Genomic DNA, 18,544 nt, shown 5'->3' on the forward strand with positions numbered 1-18,544 from the left:
GTCTGACCCTAAGGAACAGTGGGCAAGAAAAGGGGACGGGGGCTCACCAATCTGACAAGCTGGCACATCCAAGACCCCCCGCAGCAAGTCCCCCAAGGGGCTGTTCTCGTCCAAGTGCTGTGGGAAGCAAAGCCCCAAGTTCGTCAGCACGTCTCCTGTACTCGTGTGTAAAATGTCTGTTGCATATGACAAATACATCTTATAAGTGTGGACATGACTACACAGACGTGGCACGTATATGTTGGAGACCATGGACACCACAGGATGTTGATGGCCACACGTGTGGCTGGCTGGGCATGCATAGCATGCCTGGCACCATGAGATGGGTGTGTGCACCGGGGAGGGGAGGTAGTGGGACTCCTGCTCCAGCAGCAGTTCTCGGCTCACCTCCCTCTCAGGCTCCAGGGCTGCTGGGCTGACCATTTCCTCCACGTAGTTTGACGGGAACCAGAGCTGCTTCTTCCCACCATAGTCTCCCCGCCACCTGTGGAAGCCATGGGCTGCTGACCCTCAGCAACCACCCCAAACTCCCAAGGAGGGTATCCTTTGTCAGGCGCCCCCACACCTAAGCCAGGCCAACGCAGGCACTGCAGGGACACACGTGGGACAAACAGGTATACGCAGTGCTCACCAGCCTCCATCCTGCTTCTCCACATTCTGGATGATGGCACTCTTGGTGAAAGTCAGCTCGTCGTCTCTCTGGGCCTTGTAGTCAAAGAGGGCTTTGACCGCACACTGCAGCGGAGAAGCAGTGGTGAGCACGCAGTCCCTGCCCGCCACTCTCCTGATCTGCGACCTCACATGCATACACAAGCGCCTGGGCTTCCCAGCTGGGGCTCAGGTAGTAGCAGGTGCCACTGGCGACAGCCTGCCTAGTTCCAGTCCTCACCGCTGCCCTGCAGGAGGCTCCAGAACAGATGTCACTGGGGACTGAGCCTCTGCCAGGGAAGCTCCTTGGGGCCCAGGTAGAACTTTGCAAGCCCCTGCCTGGGCCCCAGGGAGAACATGTATGTGCCCCAGCAGTCAGGGCTGGGGGGAAGTGTGTGTGGTACCCTGAGTGCCTCCCCTGGGACCACAGCATTCCTCATCTGAAAAATAAGAAGGAACCTTCTCCCAGGCTCCCCGGCAGTGAGGGAAAAAGGGGGAGGAACAGGGCACAGCTCTTACCCCTTAAAGAAAAAGGCAAAAGAGGAAGATCCTGACAGATCGCCACGAGATGAGGGAGGGAGTGGCAAAAACAAAGTTTTCTGGCAAGTGTGCCCCCTGCCCCCACTGCTGCCCAAGGAGGAAACCGGGGTTACCCCAGGGAGCAGTCTGCAGGGTCAGTGCTGACCCCCAGGGACAGGGGCTGGGAGGGGTTGGCCCTGAGAGCTGTGGCCGCACACCAACCACACATCTCTCACAACCTCTCAGGCCTCGGAAAACCACAACCACCACTTCTCCACAAAGACCACAGATGGGCCCTGAGCACAGAAATGCAAGCCCCAAGCAGCTGGGGATCCTCCCCAGCTTCCGGTGACCAGAAGCCTGAGGTTGTACCTTAAAAGTCGGCATAGGGTTTGCCTCCACATAAAAGCCAGGGTTGCGTCCCTCATACAAGGCCCCATAGTCAGGTTCCTAGAAAGGGGACAGAATGGGGACACATTAACGCCCAGAGACAAAAGTGGTGCTGGCTGCCACATGCCCCTTTCCCCCAGGGCAGCTGGTCGCTAAGTCTGCCCTCTTCACTGGAGCCTGGTGCACTGTGGTCCCTCTCCCTCAGTAGGGATGGATGCAAGAGCCTGGCCTCATCCTTTCCCTTCTCCACGTTCTTAGCTTGAGGCCCATCCCATTCCTGAGCTCTCTGCAGCAGAGCCCTATAGCTCTGTTCAGCGGTTCCCTCATTCACCACTGAGCCTGTCCCCCAGCACACTCCTCTCCACCACTCCAGCCCCAGTGGATGGCAGCCCTCCCCTTGGCCACCTGCATCACTGGTGACAAGAGTCTCAAGTGGATCTCCTGCTCTAGCCTCCTTCCGTCCAAGGCCATGATCCTGGTCCAGAACCCTCACCTCAACCCTGTTGCTCCATTGGGTCCTGCCTTTTCACTCGTCTCCCCCTGGAGCTCTGCCCTCCACAACTCCACTTCTGCAGCTTGCTCTCCCCTGCCCCAGGGACAGTCTAGTCCACACCCAGCTGGATAAGCCTCCAGCCTCAGGCAACCCTCCCTGTGTGGACTCCAGGAGCTCCTCACCCCACACCTTGGAGCACGGGGAGACCTCTCTGCCTGAAGGCCTGTCCCCTGCCTCTTCATCTGCCTCACTTGTTCCCAGTCCTGCCCCACAAATCAGTGAGCCCAGGAGTTTCAGAATGGTCTGATCTCCCCCCTGCGTGCTGCACCCCTCAGCCACCGGTACTCACAGCTGTGCCAATCTTCTCCAGTGCCTCCTCATTGATGGGATAGCGCAGCTTCATCTTTCGGTACAGTGGATGCTTCTCATAGTAGCTGATGAGGTCGACGAGGCTGTCAAACTCTGAGTTGCCCAGCATCACCATCTGGCCCTCCTGCTGGACGCGGCAATGCTTGATCTTGCCCTCAGCCCTTGACAAAGATAGAACAGTTACACAGGGGCCCAGCTGCAGCCCAGCACCACCTCCAGCATCCCAGACCACACCTCTCACCGGAAGGAGATGGCGTAAGAGTTGGGTTCATTCCGTTTTCGCACCAGGAAGGCCCCATCACGGGGGACACGCATCAGCATGTGCTCGGCCTGTGCTCTCGTCAGACTCGCATGGTACCACCTGAGGACAGGCCTGAGTCAGGACCCCTCCCTCCATCACCACCCAGGTCCCTACCCCACCCCCAACCCCACCCTCACTCTTTGCTTTCGTGGGCATTGGTCTGCGGGACGGGCTCCGAGAGGCGCATCTCAAATTCGTTGCAGCGCAGGGGCACCTGCTGGTAGTGTGTGATGAGGTCATAGAGTGAATCAAATACGAGGTTGTCTGTCAAGAAGAACTTGGGGGTCCCAGCGTCCTGTCGGGAGTGGATCCGGCAGTGTTGGACTTTCCCGTTCCGCCTGAGGGGAGAGGAAGGCAGTCAGCAGCAGGTCCAAGCCCCAAAAGGGAGCCAAGTCTCAAAGGGGGGCAGGCCTCTTAAGGAGCCCAGGCACAGGGCAGCCCTGCAGGAGGGAGGACCCGCTGACTGGAAAAGTGTGTGCGCGCATGTGGGCTCACGTGATAAAATCGTGTTTCACCTGAAAGCCTGGAATGAAAGACAAACTGGACCATAGCTATCTCTGGGTGGTGCTGCACCCATGTGCACCAGCGCGGGGAATGGGTTACCAGAAAGAGAGGGTGTAGTCGCCCACGAAGGTCTCGCTCTCGCGTACTAGAAAGGAGCCATCGGGGGCCCCAGTCTCAGTGCAGTAGTCGGTCAGCAGGCGCTCAGCGATGTGCCGCCCATCCCGTCCTGCCCCAAGCTTCCCGTGGAACCATTTCTCATTGGAGTGCAGCTCTGTGCTGCCACTGGCCTGCACGGGGAGGACAACAGCAAAGACACTTAATGACTGAGCCCAGCCCAGCCCCCAGCCCTGGGCTGGCCCCTCACCTCCTTGGGCTCTTCCTCATCCTCATTGCCCTGGTCACTGCTGGTCTCCTCGGAATAGTAGATCTTGCTGCTGGTCAGAACGAAGTAATGAGGATACCACTCCTGGAAGAGACCAAAGCAGGGCTGTGACAGGGTCCTCCCACCACCTGTCGCCCCTGCCCAGCCCGGCCCGGCCCGGCCCTCACATGGTTCACGGGGTCCTCCAGGTAGAGAATGCCATTCTTGATGGAGTTGCTGATGTCGTTCTCAGAGTACATCACAGATGTAGGCACCTCCTCATAGGCACTGCCTTCAGCCAGCTTCTTGTGCTGAGGGGGACAGGCCAGGACATGGCAGTGCCAGCCCAAATCCCAGAGCCCCACCTCCTCACTCAGGCCCAGACCAGCAACTGGAGCGATGGCCACAGAGAGGTGCTGGGCAGGGGGGCCCCACCAGCCCATCACCCCTACCTTAATAAGGATCTTCCTCTTGAGCTGGTTGGGTGAAGGGAGCCCATCGGCGGCAATGTCCACGGGCTTGGTGAGGAGTGTGTCCCCGAGCACCTTCTTGAAGTACTGGGCCATGTTCCTCTGCTGCGCAATGCTGCAGTGGTCCTCAATGGACAGGATGACCGGGTACCTGCAGAGTAGGGGACCAGTATGGAGAAACAGACCCTACCATTCTGTAGGGTCAAGGTTCAGTCCATACAGCCTTCACAGAGGAAGGAGTGGGGAGCCAAGGGCCTGGTCCCGTCGACAGGGAGCTCTCTCAGGAGGCGGGCCCTGGGCACTGGAAGGGTGGAGGGGTGCTGCAGGGGCACCTATGGGACTGCTGCGGATATGAGTCCCCAGAGTTCGTCCTATGGTGGAGTCCACCCCAGCATGCAAGAGAGACATCCCACACCAAAGAGGCAGGAGAGGCTAGTGACCTGGTCACTGCTGATCTCTCAGAGCCCATCCCACAGTAACCACAGGTGAGGGTGAGTAGCAGTTGTAGAATGAGACACGGGACAAAGACAATTTTCTGGGCTGTGATGGGAAAAGTTGGCAAGACAATGGCCTAAAGATGTCAGGGTTAAGGGAGCATCTTTTAAGGATGGGAAGAGCTTGACTGTTACCACAAGCTGAAGAGGAGGACCCACAAAGGGGAGGACAAGGGTGAAGGAACAGGGAGTCCCGTGGGCAGCAATGGCTCAGGCAAGCAGCAGAAGGGGGATGAAGATGAAAGGCAGGCGGAATGGGGACGGCATTTGAGGGGACCCTCTGCCTTCAGTCATAGGAGAGAGCTGGAGCTAAGCTAACCCTGGGTCCCCACCCCCCACTCACTCTGAGGCCACAAAGGCATGCTCCTTGATGGTGTGCAGTACATCTGAAAACTTGATCTTGGTGGTAAGGGTGTGTCCATGGTAAATGACTGGCATCCCGTCCGGGCCATCCCAGCAGTCCACTGGGGAGCAACATGAGTAGTCAAGCAGGCAGGCCTGCCCTCCTCCTCCCCCAGCCCCGGCCCCAACGCACACTCAATGCAGCGACAGCCCATGCGTAGGCAGCGAGCGTAGGCTTCCAGGGAAGACTCGCTGGAGAACTGGTCCCCGGTCAGGTACCTGGAGGGGAAGGCAAGGCAGGGTGGTCAGGAGAGTCTCTCCCTCCCCGGGTCAGGCTGGGTGGGGCCGAGGGCGCCGCTCACGTGTTATGCGAGGAGGAGATCCAGTAGTGGGAGAGAGGGTTGTTCATGGTGTCCGGGCACACTGCATCCAGCTGCGAGTTCCACACGCTGTTCTCTTTGGAGAACAGGAAGGTGACAAACTGTCCAGGAACACATGGGGAAAGGAAGAGAAACTGAGCCCCCTGCCCTACCCTATGGGCATGGGGTTGGTGGGAAGGAGAGAGGGTGCTCAGTCTCAAATGGGGTGGGCACAATAGACAGTTAGGGGAGCAAGGTGGCATCCCTAAGGCAAACTGGCTCCTGGAGACCTGGCAGGGTTCTGATTAGCCGCACCTATTTTCTCTGACAGAATATGTGAAAGGCAGGTCTCACCTCGTCCAGGAAGAAGTATGGCTCCTCGATCTCTCGCAAGGGGTCTCGGAGGAAGTCGAGCATGAACTCCTGCACCTGAAGCCGGTCCACAGCCCACAGCTCCTGATTGGGGTGGGGGCGCATGAGAGGCTCCAATCAGTGATAAGCCCAGCCTCCCTCAGCCAAGAACCCTGGCCCAGTCCCAGCCCAGCCATACCCCCTGGTACTCGAGGAGGAACTGCTGGAACTCCGGAAGGGACACTCTGCAGAGCTCCGGCCGCTCCCCCGCCCTGTAGGAGAGAAGGGAAATGCCTGGCGGCCAGCTGGCTCGCATGGTCCACAGACAATAAGGGGCCCCTTGGAAGGCAGAGCCCAGCTCCTAGCCAGCACAGATGCCCAGAATGATCCAGCATGGCTCACCCCCTCCCACTGCCTCCCGCCTACATACGGAATCACCCAGGGAGAACCCCACCTCCCCACTTCACACCAAACCTCAGGGTGCTGGCTTCCAAGAAGGGAAGGTCCATCTGCAGGAAACAGAACCTGGTCAGAGCGAGAGCCCTGGGAGGTCATGTGGGAAAAGGGCTCTTAGAAAGAAAGGCTGAAATAACAGATGGGGGTAGGCCTCAAGAGGAGAAGAGCTGGAGAAATGGCACCCAAAAGCCCCCAAGCAGGGAAGCAGGGCTCAGGCAAACAGGGCTGGGGCAGGGAACAGGGGCAAGGGCCATGGGAAGGCAGGTGGCTCATGCACCGTCTTCTGGGCGCTGTACATGAGGCTGCGGTACAGTTGAGCAAACTGCCCGTAGGTGATGTCGCTACTGCGCTGCTCCAAGTCCTGCAAGGTTATATACCACAGGGCTCTGGTCAGCCCCACCAGCCAGGGGCTCCCAGCCTCCCTCACCACCCGCAGACAGCCTAGGAGGCCCTTACCGTCAGCCGCTCTCGGAGGAAGCGCATGTTGGGGACCCGGTAGTTGACCTGGGACAGCATATTCTTCAGGTCCTTGGCTGATATACTAAGGAAACATGAAGATCTCCAGTGGCCTCACCCAACCTCTCATGACCTCTGACCTGTGGCTGAGACTACCTGGGACTAGACAGATAAACAACACTACTCTGGGACTTGAAGTCCTGAGGGTGAGGCTGTATCAGAGCCCTTTCTCTGAGCCTCAGTTTCCTCATCTGAGAAAACAAAAACCCAGGGTTCTGGCAAGAAAGGAGTGACCAGACTCAGTAAAGTGGGTCAGGCATGGGGTAGGGGAGCCCATCTTCAGGCCCCCTTCCCACCAGCACTGCTCCAACCTGTACCTCTGGCCCCTCAGCTCTATAGCTGGCCCATCTGGACATAGGGAGGCTGCCGGCTGCTGCATGTACAGCTCATGCAGGGCTCACCCTCAACTGCTTATGAGGCCCTGGACTCTCCACTAGCAGCAAGCAGTCCTGTGAAAGTGTCAAGTCATGTCATGCCTCTCTTCCAAACCCTCCCTGGTTTCCCATCTCTCTCACAGAAACAGTCATGACCTGGTCTTTGTTCCCTCTCTCTCCTTGGCCCCTCTGGCTATCACACTACGGCCTCAACTACCTGAACTTCAAGGTACCCACTGCATACACTGCAAGCCACCTGACCTCTTTGCAGGATGCCCAGAGCAAGCTCTGTTCTTCCTGTCTCTGCCTACAGTGGCAGGGCACCGCTTCTTGTCCCTAGCCTCTCTTGCCAGCTTGCACTATAGCTACCAGAGAACTTTCTGCAGGAAGCTACTTTTGCCAGAACCACCTGCCACCGACCCCCCAGCCCCATGAGGCAGGTCCCATGGATCCTCTGGTTCTCCAGGCAGCTGCCCTCAGGCATGGCTACTGTAACGGGTGCCCTAGCTCAACCTGCTGGGCTAGAGCCACAGCTCAGGACCTACCGATCCTCACGATTCCGATCCACCGAGTAGAACTGCTTCCGCAGCCACCTAGAGGGAGAAGTCTGCAGTGAGGGCCACTTCTCCAGCCAGGGCCAGTCCTGGGAGGAGATCATCAGGCAGTGTCCCTGCCCCTGCTCCCTAGATCCCAATGCCCCCAACCCTAACCACAGGGTCAGGAGTCGTTCTTACCTCTCAATCTGCAGGGGTGTGGCTGCCTGCAATGTATCCTCCATCAGCCAAGTCAAGCCCTTGATCCACATGTTCACTTCATCCTCAGATGTAGCTGTGAGTGAGGGGTGAACAGCTGAGCTGAGGACACATCTCCCGCTGAGCCAGGGACCAGGGGACATTCCCCTTAACTACTCTCCTGCCTCCTCCAGCCCCTTGACTCCCACGACTCCCACCTTGCAGACTCAGGGTCTTCAGGCGGAATTCCATCCCATACAGGATGACAAAGCAGTGTGACTGGTCCGGTCGGAAAGCAGGGTCCTCTTGGTAGCGATCAAAGTCCCGAGAGGTCTTCCCTGGGCGGATCTCCTTGATTTCTCGAATGTCAACTAGCAAGGTAGAGAAGAGGCCAAGGTTAGGCTGGGGTCTCTGAGATTCAGCACTGAAACTAGGGCAACCTGGTTTCCTCACTTATTACTACACTCTCCCTCGGGGAGGGACCACAGAGAGAGATCCCCCTTGAGGGGCAGAGAGCGAAGACCCTCACAGTCCCACTGGGTGACAAGAGAGAGCTAGGCTGAGCCTGAACATAGACCGCTGCTCAAAGCTGAGAGGTCCGAGCGACCTGTCTGGGAGAACAGGGAGCTCAGTCCCGTGTACCTTTCCCTCACTGAGAGAGAATACAGCAGGTTACTCTGACCTGAAAAACAGCTGGACTCTTAAAAGAGAAACAGAGCCCCCAGCCTGTCCTATGAGGACCACTTCCTGACATGAAGTACACAAACCAAGTCGCACAGTCCCTAGAGGGTGGGGCTGGACAGGATCAGGTCCAAAGAACTGGTGCACCCCTGAATGGCCCACCCCCTGAAGTTACCCACAAGCAAGTCTCAGAAAGAGGCCTTGTCCCATAAGGCAGCGGCTGTCCATGGGATGTTTCCTATCCTGGCTATCAAAGGCCTGCATGTGCCCCCTGCCCCGACTCGGCACAAATGGGGAGCACACAGGTCTGAATGGCACATACTTGCCTCAACTGCTAACTCCAGAAATGACGCTAAGTGACTCATTTAACTTTCCAGAGTCTCAGTTTTACCATCTATAAAGCAAAGCGCTAGAATGAACTTCCCTAGAATGCAGGGTGGCAAAGAAATCATGCCTGGGCTCTGGCTCAGGTCACATTAGCTGTGCGACCTCAGCAAGAGTGACAACTGCTCTGACCCCACTGCTTCTTTGTCTGGGAACACAGGTAACCAATAGCAGCATCATGAGGATGTTGGTAACATCAAAAGTCCTAAGAGCCAAAGTGCCCAGCCCTGTAGGCAGTGTGGCAGGAGCTCATCCAGTGCCCACTCCTTCACCAAAGTCAGCTCAGGCACACAGGTTCTGATCCCAGATCCGCAGAAGGCTGTCCTGGCCACACACCCACTCTCCCCCAGTGTTAGCTGGAACCCTGGACAGAAAGCAGACTTTCTACGCCAGATAAAGAGACTTAGGGAGGATCAGAACAATGGAAGAAGCCTGGCTTAGCCATGAGAGACAACTCTAGCTGAGCACTCCCATAGATCTGAGCCTCTTTCCAAATGCTCTCAGCCCCGATTGGCCCGGAAGATGTGGAGCCAGGAGCTGTGCCAGCATGCTGCCTGGCCTCCGCCCCAGGAGCCCTCCCAGCCCAAATTGCACACCATCCTGGCTGGAATGTCCCAAGGGGTCAAAGCCCCAGGCTCTCTCCCTGTCTCTCTAGCCACAGCTGGGGCCCATCCATCCCACCTTGAAGAGTGTAACAAGGCTTCTGGCCCCAACCCCAGTTGCCCCTCCACACATTACTGGTTCTACCGGGCCTGCTCCATGCCCTCAGCAAACCCCTTGGGCCTGGTTCCCCAGCTGCAAGTCCTGACTTTCCTGCCAGCTTCTCTGACTCCAATTCTCAGCAATAAGCCATTCCCTCCTGAGTCTTCGGAATCTTTACAGATTGTTCTGGTCCCTCTCCCCAGGTTGCTAAGGAGAACATGCTTCTTTTCTGGCCTTCAAGGCCCTTTGCGATGGGGCTCAGTGATTTACCCTCTAGCTTCTGTCCTCCCATCTTCTCTACTCCATCCAAACTATGCTCGACCAATGGCAAGAACAGCCAGCACCTTCCTGTCCCCCATTTCATCTTGGTTCCCAGCGAGGGACTGTCTACCTCCCCAACTCCAATTTGGCCAAGACCCAACTTGGAAACACCCTCCTGCAGTGGTCAAACCCTTGATCCCAGGTGACACTACGCATATACACACCTCATCTCCCCCTAGGCCAGGCAATGCTTGCTCAATGGCCTAGTGAACAAATGAAAAAGACAGTCACAGAGGTTGGGGGAGGGACAACAAAATGGGAGTGGTTTTTAAAAACGAGTTATACTCAGGTAGAAAGGGGGAAAATTGAGTCACAAAGACCCAGCCCAGAAAGACAGAGTTTCCAGGGATGGAAGGCAGAACTGAACAAGGGAAATGCCCAGATGAGAAACTGCAAAACCACCACAAAATCTGCCCTTTGAAACAGAAACCAGCATGCTTTTCCGGTGCAAAGCTGTTGTCATCCCACCACATCTCTGACTGAGGCACACAACCTCACACACACAAATGCATGTAGGCCAAGGTCTGTGTGGTGCATTGCCTGGGCCATTCCTCTCAGTCCCTCCCTCCAGTCATTAGAGGCAGTCACAATATGGCAGCTGGGGAGTCAGTAAGAAGCCTGCTGCTGGGCCACATGCAGCCACCCCACGTGTGCACACGCACATGTGTGCAACACAGACAGCAGCCTTGGGTAAACCCCTGCCATGCCCTGTGCTCCTGGGCTCACTTCCATGGAGAGCAGGCTGGAGGCAGAACAGGTTCCCACCCAAGACAGGTAGGCAGAGAGCAGCTCCAGGCCAGGTGTCGAAGTCTCCCAAGTTCCTGCTGGCCACCTCTGGTCCCTCGCACTTCCCTCATAAGGAGGTGCTAGCCTGGCCCTGGTGTCCTCCAATGCCATCAAGCCAGCAGCAGGCTGAAAGGACACAACACCAGGGTGAGACACCCTTCCAGGTTAAAAGCCACATCCTGTGCAACCTTGTACCCCCCCATCCTCCTGCCTCCAAGAACAAATAGAACTGGGTCCCCTTTCCTGAGAGAGCCAGGCCTGGTCCCCCAGGGACTGTCATCATGCAGAGGAGACTCCCTGGTTTGGGCACGGCCTTGGCCCTAGTTTAGGGGGACGGGGAGCTGGGCCACCCCAGCATAGTCTGGGTCAAACTTGCAGTGGGATAGGAAAGGCAGGAAGACAAGAGCCTCCCAGTGGATGGGAGGGGAACTGCTTAGAGGAGGAGAGCAGCAGCACCCTATTCCCAGAGACCCATAACCCAGCACTCATCCCACTGAGAACCACGGAGAACAATGCTCAAAGGAACATCAGGGAAAAGAAAAGCCAAAGGCACTGAGAGGTCCCCACTAGGCTGAAGAGGGGAGAGAGACAGGCATCTCTCTGAGGACAAGGGCTCTGAGTTCAGATCAGTGCATGAAGACATGCTCCAGGCCAGACGCCACTTCCTGAGTCTGCAGCAGCCACAGCACCCCACCCGCACATGCACCAACAGTCTGAGGCATGTGCACCCCAACACCTTGCATAGGGTGGGGTACCAGAATGGGAGACTAACAGATCTGAAATCACAAAGACCAAGTTTCAAATCCTATTTCCAAGCCCACAGCTTGGGCCTTTGGCAAGTCCGCTCTCCTCTCTTGTAGAACATGGATAAAGGGAAGGCTACAGTGGGATGGGCATGCCAAAAACCCTTCACATGCAGACAGACTACTACACCAAGAGCAACATGGTATAGTCAGTCTTAATCTGCCCCAACCTTGGGTTGGTTTTTTTGTTTTAGTCTTTATGCAGAAGAAAGTGGCTCACAGCCTGGCAGCAGGGGCTCTAAGCACTGAGGCTGAATGCCACGAGACTGAATGTGCTTGACGATCAGGCAGGGAGATGTTCCTTTCTCTCCTCTCTTGGCCCAGGGATAGGCTCCTTGACTGAGACCATAGAGGCTAGAGACCAGCAGTTACTCAAAGCTGAGTGCCCGGGTCATGCAGACCAGAAGAGCAATTCTCTTCTGCATATACGACTAATGGCAGTCACTTTCTCTTTTAAGAGCCTCCAGTTCTTGGGGCCACAGAACTGACCCCAAGCACTCTGGGAGCTATACAGCTAGACAGCAACAAAGGGCATTGCTGCTCAGGGCCAGCTTAGAACTTTCCTCTGCAGGAGAGCAGGCTTCCACTCCAAGGACAGTACCCGCTGTCCTGGGTAGGGAAGGAGAGGCTGTCATGAAGGGACAAGCTAACTGGCAGGCAGCCAGTCTGGAGCCTGAGTAGGGTAGAGGACAATGAGCACAGAGGACCTGCCTGTGCTAGGCCCCTCTGAAGGTAAGGCTGCTTCCTGTCTTGGAATCCTGCTCCCACTCCCAGATATTAGGCTGAGCCATGAGGCCCCCACCAGCCCTGCTCCTGTCCAGGGCATCTAGACAGCCACTGCAGGGATGTGCTGGGGCAGTATTCCTGTTGATGGGGCAGAGTCTCAGGACAACAAGAATCCCAAGGAAGAGAAAGGGGTGGCAAAGGTGGGACACCAAGACTTACAGGGCTCCTCAATGAACATGGCCTGAGAAAGCCAGCCCATCCTGCCCCAGGGGGGTTGAAACATGGCTTTACCCTGACCGTGGTGGGCTCTGGAAGTGGAAAAAGGCATTCCAGAATCACACCCAAGACCCTAAGTTAGACCCAAGCTTCTTGGTCAGGAATTGGTGTCCTAGGGTCCCCTGCCCTCAATGAGGCCACTTTCCAAATGGCCCTACACAGGTGGAGGTCCCCTAAACCTACTGGTGCATTAACCACCCATCAGGCAAGGAAGACATACAAAGAAGAATCGTGAGCAAAAGCACTGGCATGTTGGGCACAAGGCACTATCTCTGAGCCTCTTTCCTCATCTGCAAAATGGGATCAGCACTCTTGGCACCTCCTTCACGGACTGCTGTGAGACGTCAGTGAGATGAAAGACACAAAGTAATCTTACCAGGAAGGGGCCAGAGGACATACTGAAAATTAAAACCCCTAACTGAAGATATGGCCAAGGAAACCACCACCACAAAAAAACAGAAGGAAATGGTACATATCACAGACTTCTGGACATGGAACATGCTTTTAGTGAGATGTTTCTTGAGAATTTTCCCTTTACAAGATAAAGTAATTGTAACTCTGACTTAACTCACTTAAACTACAATAGAAACTGTTCATATAAAAATGCACGTAAATACATTTTGCAACTTAAAAAAATTGCAACTCATAATAAATATGAAAGCTCTTTTTAAAATCTGACAGTTTGACAGGTAAGTGAATATTACTCAGACAGGTCCCTTCTCTCTGGAGGTTGTCAGTACCCCACCTGTGGGAAATAAACCCCCTGCCCAGCCCTGCAGAGGGCACTGGAGGAAAGTGGAGAAAGCTCAGCCCTCCTTAAAAGAATTCAAGTCCAATCAAGGCAACGAGACCGACAAAGCTCAGCCCCACCTTGGCTCCCAGCAGCCCTCCTTCGTACCTGAGCCTGTGCATGTGCCAGAGCCACTGTCTCACCTGACTCTCTGGCAGGCCCAAGCCAGCCACACACTCGGTGTCCATGACTATCACACTGTCTAGTGCTTTCTGGTGTCTAGGCCACTGGCCTGTGTGCACCACAAGGAAGAAACCACTTTGGACTCTTCCCTCCATTCCCCAAACCCAGGTCCTAAGTACTCTGCAAACTCAAAATGTTTGAGTTAAACTCCAGAGCTAATTATCTAAGAGGCAGCTAAGACCCCAGGTGCTCAAAGATGGTATGAGGGATGAAGTGGTGTGGAGGGGCAACAAAGCCTGAGGAGCTACACCAAATATGCAAGAGCAGTGGTCAGTGAGGTCTCTGGGGGCAAGAAAAAGGACCAGGCACAGCTGCGGCGGACGTGGCCTCTGGGAACCAGTGCAATCTGGAACAATGGGAGGTCCCTGCACAAAGGTTCCTGCAGCCAGTGGGAACCAAGGGAAGTCAATGGAGCTTTGAGGCAGCAGGAACAGAAGAGGCAGGGCTCTCTGAGCACCACTCCCTGCTTAGCTCTAAGCCAAGGCCACCAGGGAATTCAGAAGAGTGGGTCCCAGGGGTCTGAAGAGGTGTGCACATCTTCCCAGAAATGCTCTCATCAATCACCCTGTCCATGCACAGCCTGTGTAAACAGATGGGCCACTCCCAGTACCCCCACTCTTCAAGTCAGCCAACCACTTCCTCACCCTCCAAAGAAGCTACACACCCAGGGCCCAGAGGAGGACAAATGGACCTTAGCCCCCCCCCCCCAAGGATGCTAAAATGCAGAAAGGAAGCCTCAAGGGGAAACAACTGCCCTCCAGCCAATTCCTGGCCCTGCACCTCTGCCACCCCTAGCACAAAGGTTCCTGTACAGCTTCCTTGGGGTAGGGCAGGCACTGCACCCGAGAATCTCCTTCACAGGGAGCCAGAGGCAAAGGGGCTCTGCACTGTAGGACGCCTGTCCCAGGAACATCAGCTTCAACGAGCCTTCACAGCTCTGAGGAAAAGGATGGATGTGGCCAAAGAGGAAGCCCAGACAGAACCTGGGCATGGGTGGGAAAGGAACCTGACGCCGCAGGAGCCAGGTACTTGGGATGGCCAGCAGTTTCCTGGATGCTTGCCTACTAAATACTATGGTCTCCAGAAGGAGTGAGAGGTCCCCTTCCCTTCCTACCTTCCAACAGAAACAGGAGCAATTCCCAGCTCCCATCGGAGGAAAGCAAAAGCAGAGGCTGTGGGTAGCCATCTACTTCGATTTTACAAATGAGGATCCAGGCTTGGAGGCCCAGGGTCACAGGGTCATGCAGCAAGCGGAAGGGTATAGCAGCTGCCTTTAAAGCAGATCAGCAGGAGAGAGAGGAACAGAGCCCCTTCCCAGGATGCACACAGGGAGACCTGAACCCTGAAGTCCAAGTATAACCGGGCAGAGGTCAGCATCTGCCCCTGGCTGGAGTTTCGTCAGTCACTATTCCCCAAACACCTGACAGAGAAGAGCTGCCAGGCCTGACTCAGCATCCGGCCCTCTCCCACCTTGATAAACAGGAAAAGGCCATTCAGTCAGCTGGATGGAGGTCTGTGGATCCTTCTGCATGGAACCCTGCACCCCTATGTACTAACTGTTTCAGGCCACAGCTGTAAAGGACCCTCACCAGTACATGATGAGTCCATCTAGAGTCTAGATTCTAGGTGAAGCTTCTCTTTGGAGCAATAAGGAAATGGAGGTTCCACACGGTAATTCATGGCAGAACTGCGACCTTCGTGGCAAGTGGCCCCACAGGAGCTGCCATATCTAAGAAGAAGCAGGCAAGCCCTAGTGAGCCTTCGCACCTTCCAGGCAGGCAGGCCTCTTCTCTAGCACGCTAGATGAAGCCCACCCATTTTGTAGGTGGGGAAAGCATGCCCAGGCCCCAAAGGAAGAAGGGAAAGGAGGCCCCCACCCAGAGAACTCAAAGCTGGGAGAGAGCTGAGCAGTTGTCTATCAGGATTATTCACTCATTCCATCACCCGATCAAACACCTACTCACTCTGTGTCAGGCCCTGGGTTGGGTCCTGGCTAAATGGAAATCAATAAGGCACTGGAGTTCCTGCTCCTGAGAAAGCCCCTGCCTGGTGGAGGAAACAGACGGGGAAGCCGATAACTATGAGGTCGTGCCAAGAGTGGAACAACAGGGAGACACATGTCCCTGGTGCTGAGAACACAGAGAAAGTGAGTTCTACTTGGAAAGTCAAACTGCTGCGTAGACAGGGCTGGAGGGCTGACCTGCCCATGCCACACAGAGGGAACCACAGACACCAAATCATCAATGCAGCAGCTTGGTTGTTCGGGTCACAAGGCACCTGTTCAGAGTTCCGTGGAGAGAAGGGAGGGAAGGGGGGCCTATACTGGCCTGCACAGTAAGGGAAAGTTGCAGCAAGGGGCTTGTCCCAATTTTTCTGCCCAAGACTAGATGACTCCCCAGGCAGCCCATGGGTCAGCCTCAGGGCCAGGGTCCTGTGCACTTTGACCTCTGCCTCCTCTGCAGGCTGATACTGCCCAAATTCTAGATGGCCTGTCTGCCAGGCCCCCAGCCACAGGAGAGAGGCTGAGGGCCCAGCAGGGCCAGGCCCCAGAGCTATCCAGGATCTCAAAAGGCCCAATGAAATGCCCACCCCAATATATTTAGACCACCTGGAGAACCAAAGTGCTCAGCTTAGTCACCTTTCTATCCTTGTCTTTTCAGAAACTCAGAGCACTCAATGCGGCTGACCACACCTTCCAGCTTGCTGGAAGCTCTGCCCTTGACTGCTCTCTTCCTCACAAGCTCTTCTGGTTTTCCTGCTTCTCCTTAGGCCCAGGCCTATCCTCATCACACGCTGGCTTTCATCAAGGCCCAGGCCAAGGCCAAGGTCCTCTCCTCTCCTGATGCTCTCTACCTTCTCCCTAGTCAGTGTCCCCCACACCCACAGCTTTAATTACCTCCTAGTACAGGTAATTCACAAACACAGCTCTATCCTATCATCAACTCTAAGATTCAGACCCTTCCACCTAACTGCCTACTTGCCATCTCCACCTGTTCACCTACCTTAAAGACCATCCCTTGAAACCAAATAGTTTTCTCTCACCAAAACCCTGTTGCCACACCTCTTGGGTCAGCTAACAGCATCATCTCCAAACAGGTACATAAACTAGAAACTTTAGAATCATCCTTAATATCTCCTTTTCTCTCATCCCTGCTCCAATCTAGTGAACAAGTACTACTGGCTTTACTTACTACTCACAACTATACCTACTGAGCACCCAGATGAACGGTAACTGTACTGACGGTCAATACTCTCCACTAGAGCATTGGCTTCTTAAGGGCATGGACCATGCCTGTCAGCTTCAATGCCCCCATGCCCAGCAAGAAATGGGATGAATGAGAAGAAAAATCTGGGGCCTCCCTCCCCCAAGGAAACAATAGGGGCCTCTGACTGGGGCTCTCAGTGATAGAGACTGAAGTGGGGGGACAGCAGAGCCTCCTCATGTGGAGCTCGCTGAGCCCCATGCATTCATTCTCAGCACACATGCATTCATTCCCAGCTGCCCGCCTCTTTGGTTTCCATGTTACCGCAATCACAAGCCCTGCTCCCTCTTAGGAGTAGATGTGGGGCCAGCCCTTAAACCCCAACAGTCAACCCTGAGTAGGAGGTTGGGGATATTCTAAGTAATGATGGGGGTCATCCACAGAGGCCTGCTCGCTAGGAAGTCCTCTCCTGCCACCCCACTAGCCTCTTCCGTTTCAGAGCCGCTTGGCCCAGCTTCTCCTCGGCATCTGGCCATACCACCTTTGGGCCACGTCAGCCCAAGCCAAGCCACTCTCTTTGTCCTCCTTTTGCTTCCTGGGCAGGCGAGGCCCCAGTGCGTGTCTAGACTCTGACCTCATGCAGAGGAGATAGGGAACGCACCCACTCACTGCCTCCTTCCCCAGGAAGCCCAGCTCTGACTATTAGAGATGGCCTCCCCCCTTCCTGATTTGAGCTCCCTAGTTCTACCCTTTTAAGACAGCGTCTGGCCTCACCTCCACTAGCAAGCATCCTAGAATAGCTGCCTCTCCACCTCCCACCACTGCCGGCAGCGCCTCACCCTTCCAGTGTGGGTCAGTCTCAGGCCAGGGACCAGGACAACCTCGAGAGAGCAGGCCAGGTCCCAGATGCTCTGTTCTTACTGGAGGGGATGCTCTCTGTATGTAACTGCTGGCTTCAAGGCCCTGGGAACACCCTGACCAAGTGACATATGCTCCCTTTTCTAATCTCCTTGGTGGATATGCTAAGAGCTCCCAAGAAAAGTCACAGTCCCATTTAGGAACTAACAAATGAACACAGGCACCTTCTACTCAAGTATTGTCGGGGGTGGAGGAAGTGGCTAGGGTAGAAAGAACACTGCCTCCAAACAGCTGGACTAGCAGGTGCAGCAAGTGGTCTGCAGAGCCTTAGAGAGACCCATCACTCCCCGACCCTGTCACTGCCCAACCTTCCCAGCTGACCTCCTGCCTCCAAGCAGGCTGAGAAGACTTTTGGTCCTATGGCCAACTCTTCTGCTCCTTTGTAGGGCTAGTGACTCCATGAACACTCTCTGGGCCTGAGGCTACAGTCAATCAATCCCAAGGGGTTAGAATTCCCCCACCACACACCCACACCACCAGAGTCCCAGTGTGGTCAATGCCTTACTCCCCCCACGGGCAAGGCCAAGCCAACGACACTGTGACCTGGGGGCATCCCTTTAAACAACCACTTCCCTCAGAACATTTCAGCTCAGCCACATCCCCAGGTGTCCAAGAAAACAGGAAGCCAATCCCAAAGTGGACGTCCCACCCCAACTGAGTTAGAATTAGATCTCACACAAACAAGTGGTCAAGCTGCTGTGGCCCAACCCCTTACCAGTCTGGTCAGTTGTTTGCTGCCAGGCCCTGAGCTTCGGTCAGACCACCCACTCCTCATCATGCCCACGCCTTGCTCCCCGACCCCTCACGGTCTTTGCAAAGATCCTCTACTTGGCACTGGTGTGCCAGCCAGTAGGAAGGGAGCCCACAGGGGCAAGATGAGCTGCTACAGAGAGGACACTGATTCCGTCTGGACCCCTGGGCTCAGCCCACAGCACTGCAGGCGCAACTGCCTCTTGCCAGCCCTGGGCTTTCACTGTTCCAGATCTAAGCTTCCCAGGATCATGGACTGGGTCACCTCCTTTTCTTGCTTCCTAATCCCAACCAGCCTCCTCTGTGCCAGGCCTGGGTTCAGCAAAGGAGATGCCAATCTTCT

The 18,544-nt window shown here is 55.6% G+C and overlaps 1 protein-coding gene across 2 annotated transcripts in view; it reads right to left on the reverse strand.

The window, feature by feature from the left end:
* The window catches only part of PLCG1 (phospholipase C gamma 1), a 35,068-nt gene that overhangs the window by 6,657 nt on the left and 9,867 nt on the right, over window positions 1-18,544 (reverse strand). For both annotated transcript variants that reach the window (XM_081149736.1, XM_081149735.1), the window contains 22 exons: window positions 7,897-8,049; window positions 7,682-7,775; window positions 7,493-7,540; window positions 6,514-6,598; window positions 6,335-6,418; window positions 6,076-6,110; window positions 5,801-5,873; window positions 5,605-5,706; window positions 5,254-5,372; window positions 5,085-5,170; window positions 4,893-5,013; window positions 4,038-4,206; window positions 3,774-3,896; window positions 3,589-3,690; window positions 3,324-3,511; window positions 2,858-3,058; window positions 2,661-2,780; window positions 2,400-2,580; window positions 1,540-1,617; window positions 632-735; window positions 388-484; window positions 48-117 (listed from right to left, as the gene is read on the reverse strand). In XM_081149736.1, the coding sequence (XP_081005862.1) occupies window positions 48-117; window positions 388-484; window positions 632-735; window positions 1,540-1,617; window positions 2,400-2,580; window positions 2,661-2,780; window positions 2,858-3,058; window positions 3,324-3,511; window positions 3,589-3,690; window positions 3,774-3,896; window positions 4,038-4,206; window positions 4,893-5,013; window positions 5,085-5,170; window positions 5,254-5,372; window positions 5,605-5,706; window positions 5,801-5,873; window positions 6,076-6,110; window positions 6,335-6,418; window positions 6,514-6,598; window positions 7,493-7,540; window positions 7,682-7,775; window positions 7,897-8,049 (2,433 nt within the window). The remainder of the gene's footprint in view (window positions 1-47; window positions 118-387; window positions 485-631; window positions 736-1,539; window positions 1,618-2,399; window positions 2,581-2,660; window positions 2,781-2,857; window positions 3,059-3,323; window positions 3,512-3,588; window positions 3,691-3,773; window positions 3,897-4,037; window positions 4,207-4,892; window positions 5,014-5,084; window positions 5,171-5,253; window positions 5,373-5,604; window positions 5,707-5,800; window positions 5,874-6,075; window positions 6,111-6,334; window positions 6,419-6,513; window positions 6,599-7,492; window positions 7,541-7,681; window positions 7,776-7,896; window positions 8,050-18,544) is intronic.

Source organism: Miniopterus schreibersii, assembly GCF_964146895.1.
Source record: "Miniopterus schreibersii genome assembly, chromosome: 10".
Classification (NCBI taxonomy): Eukaryota; Metazoa; Chordata; class Mammalia; order Chiroptera; family Miniopteridae; genus Miniopterus; species Miniopterus schreibersii.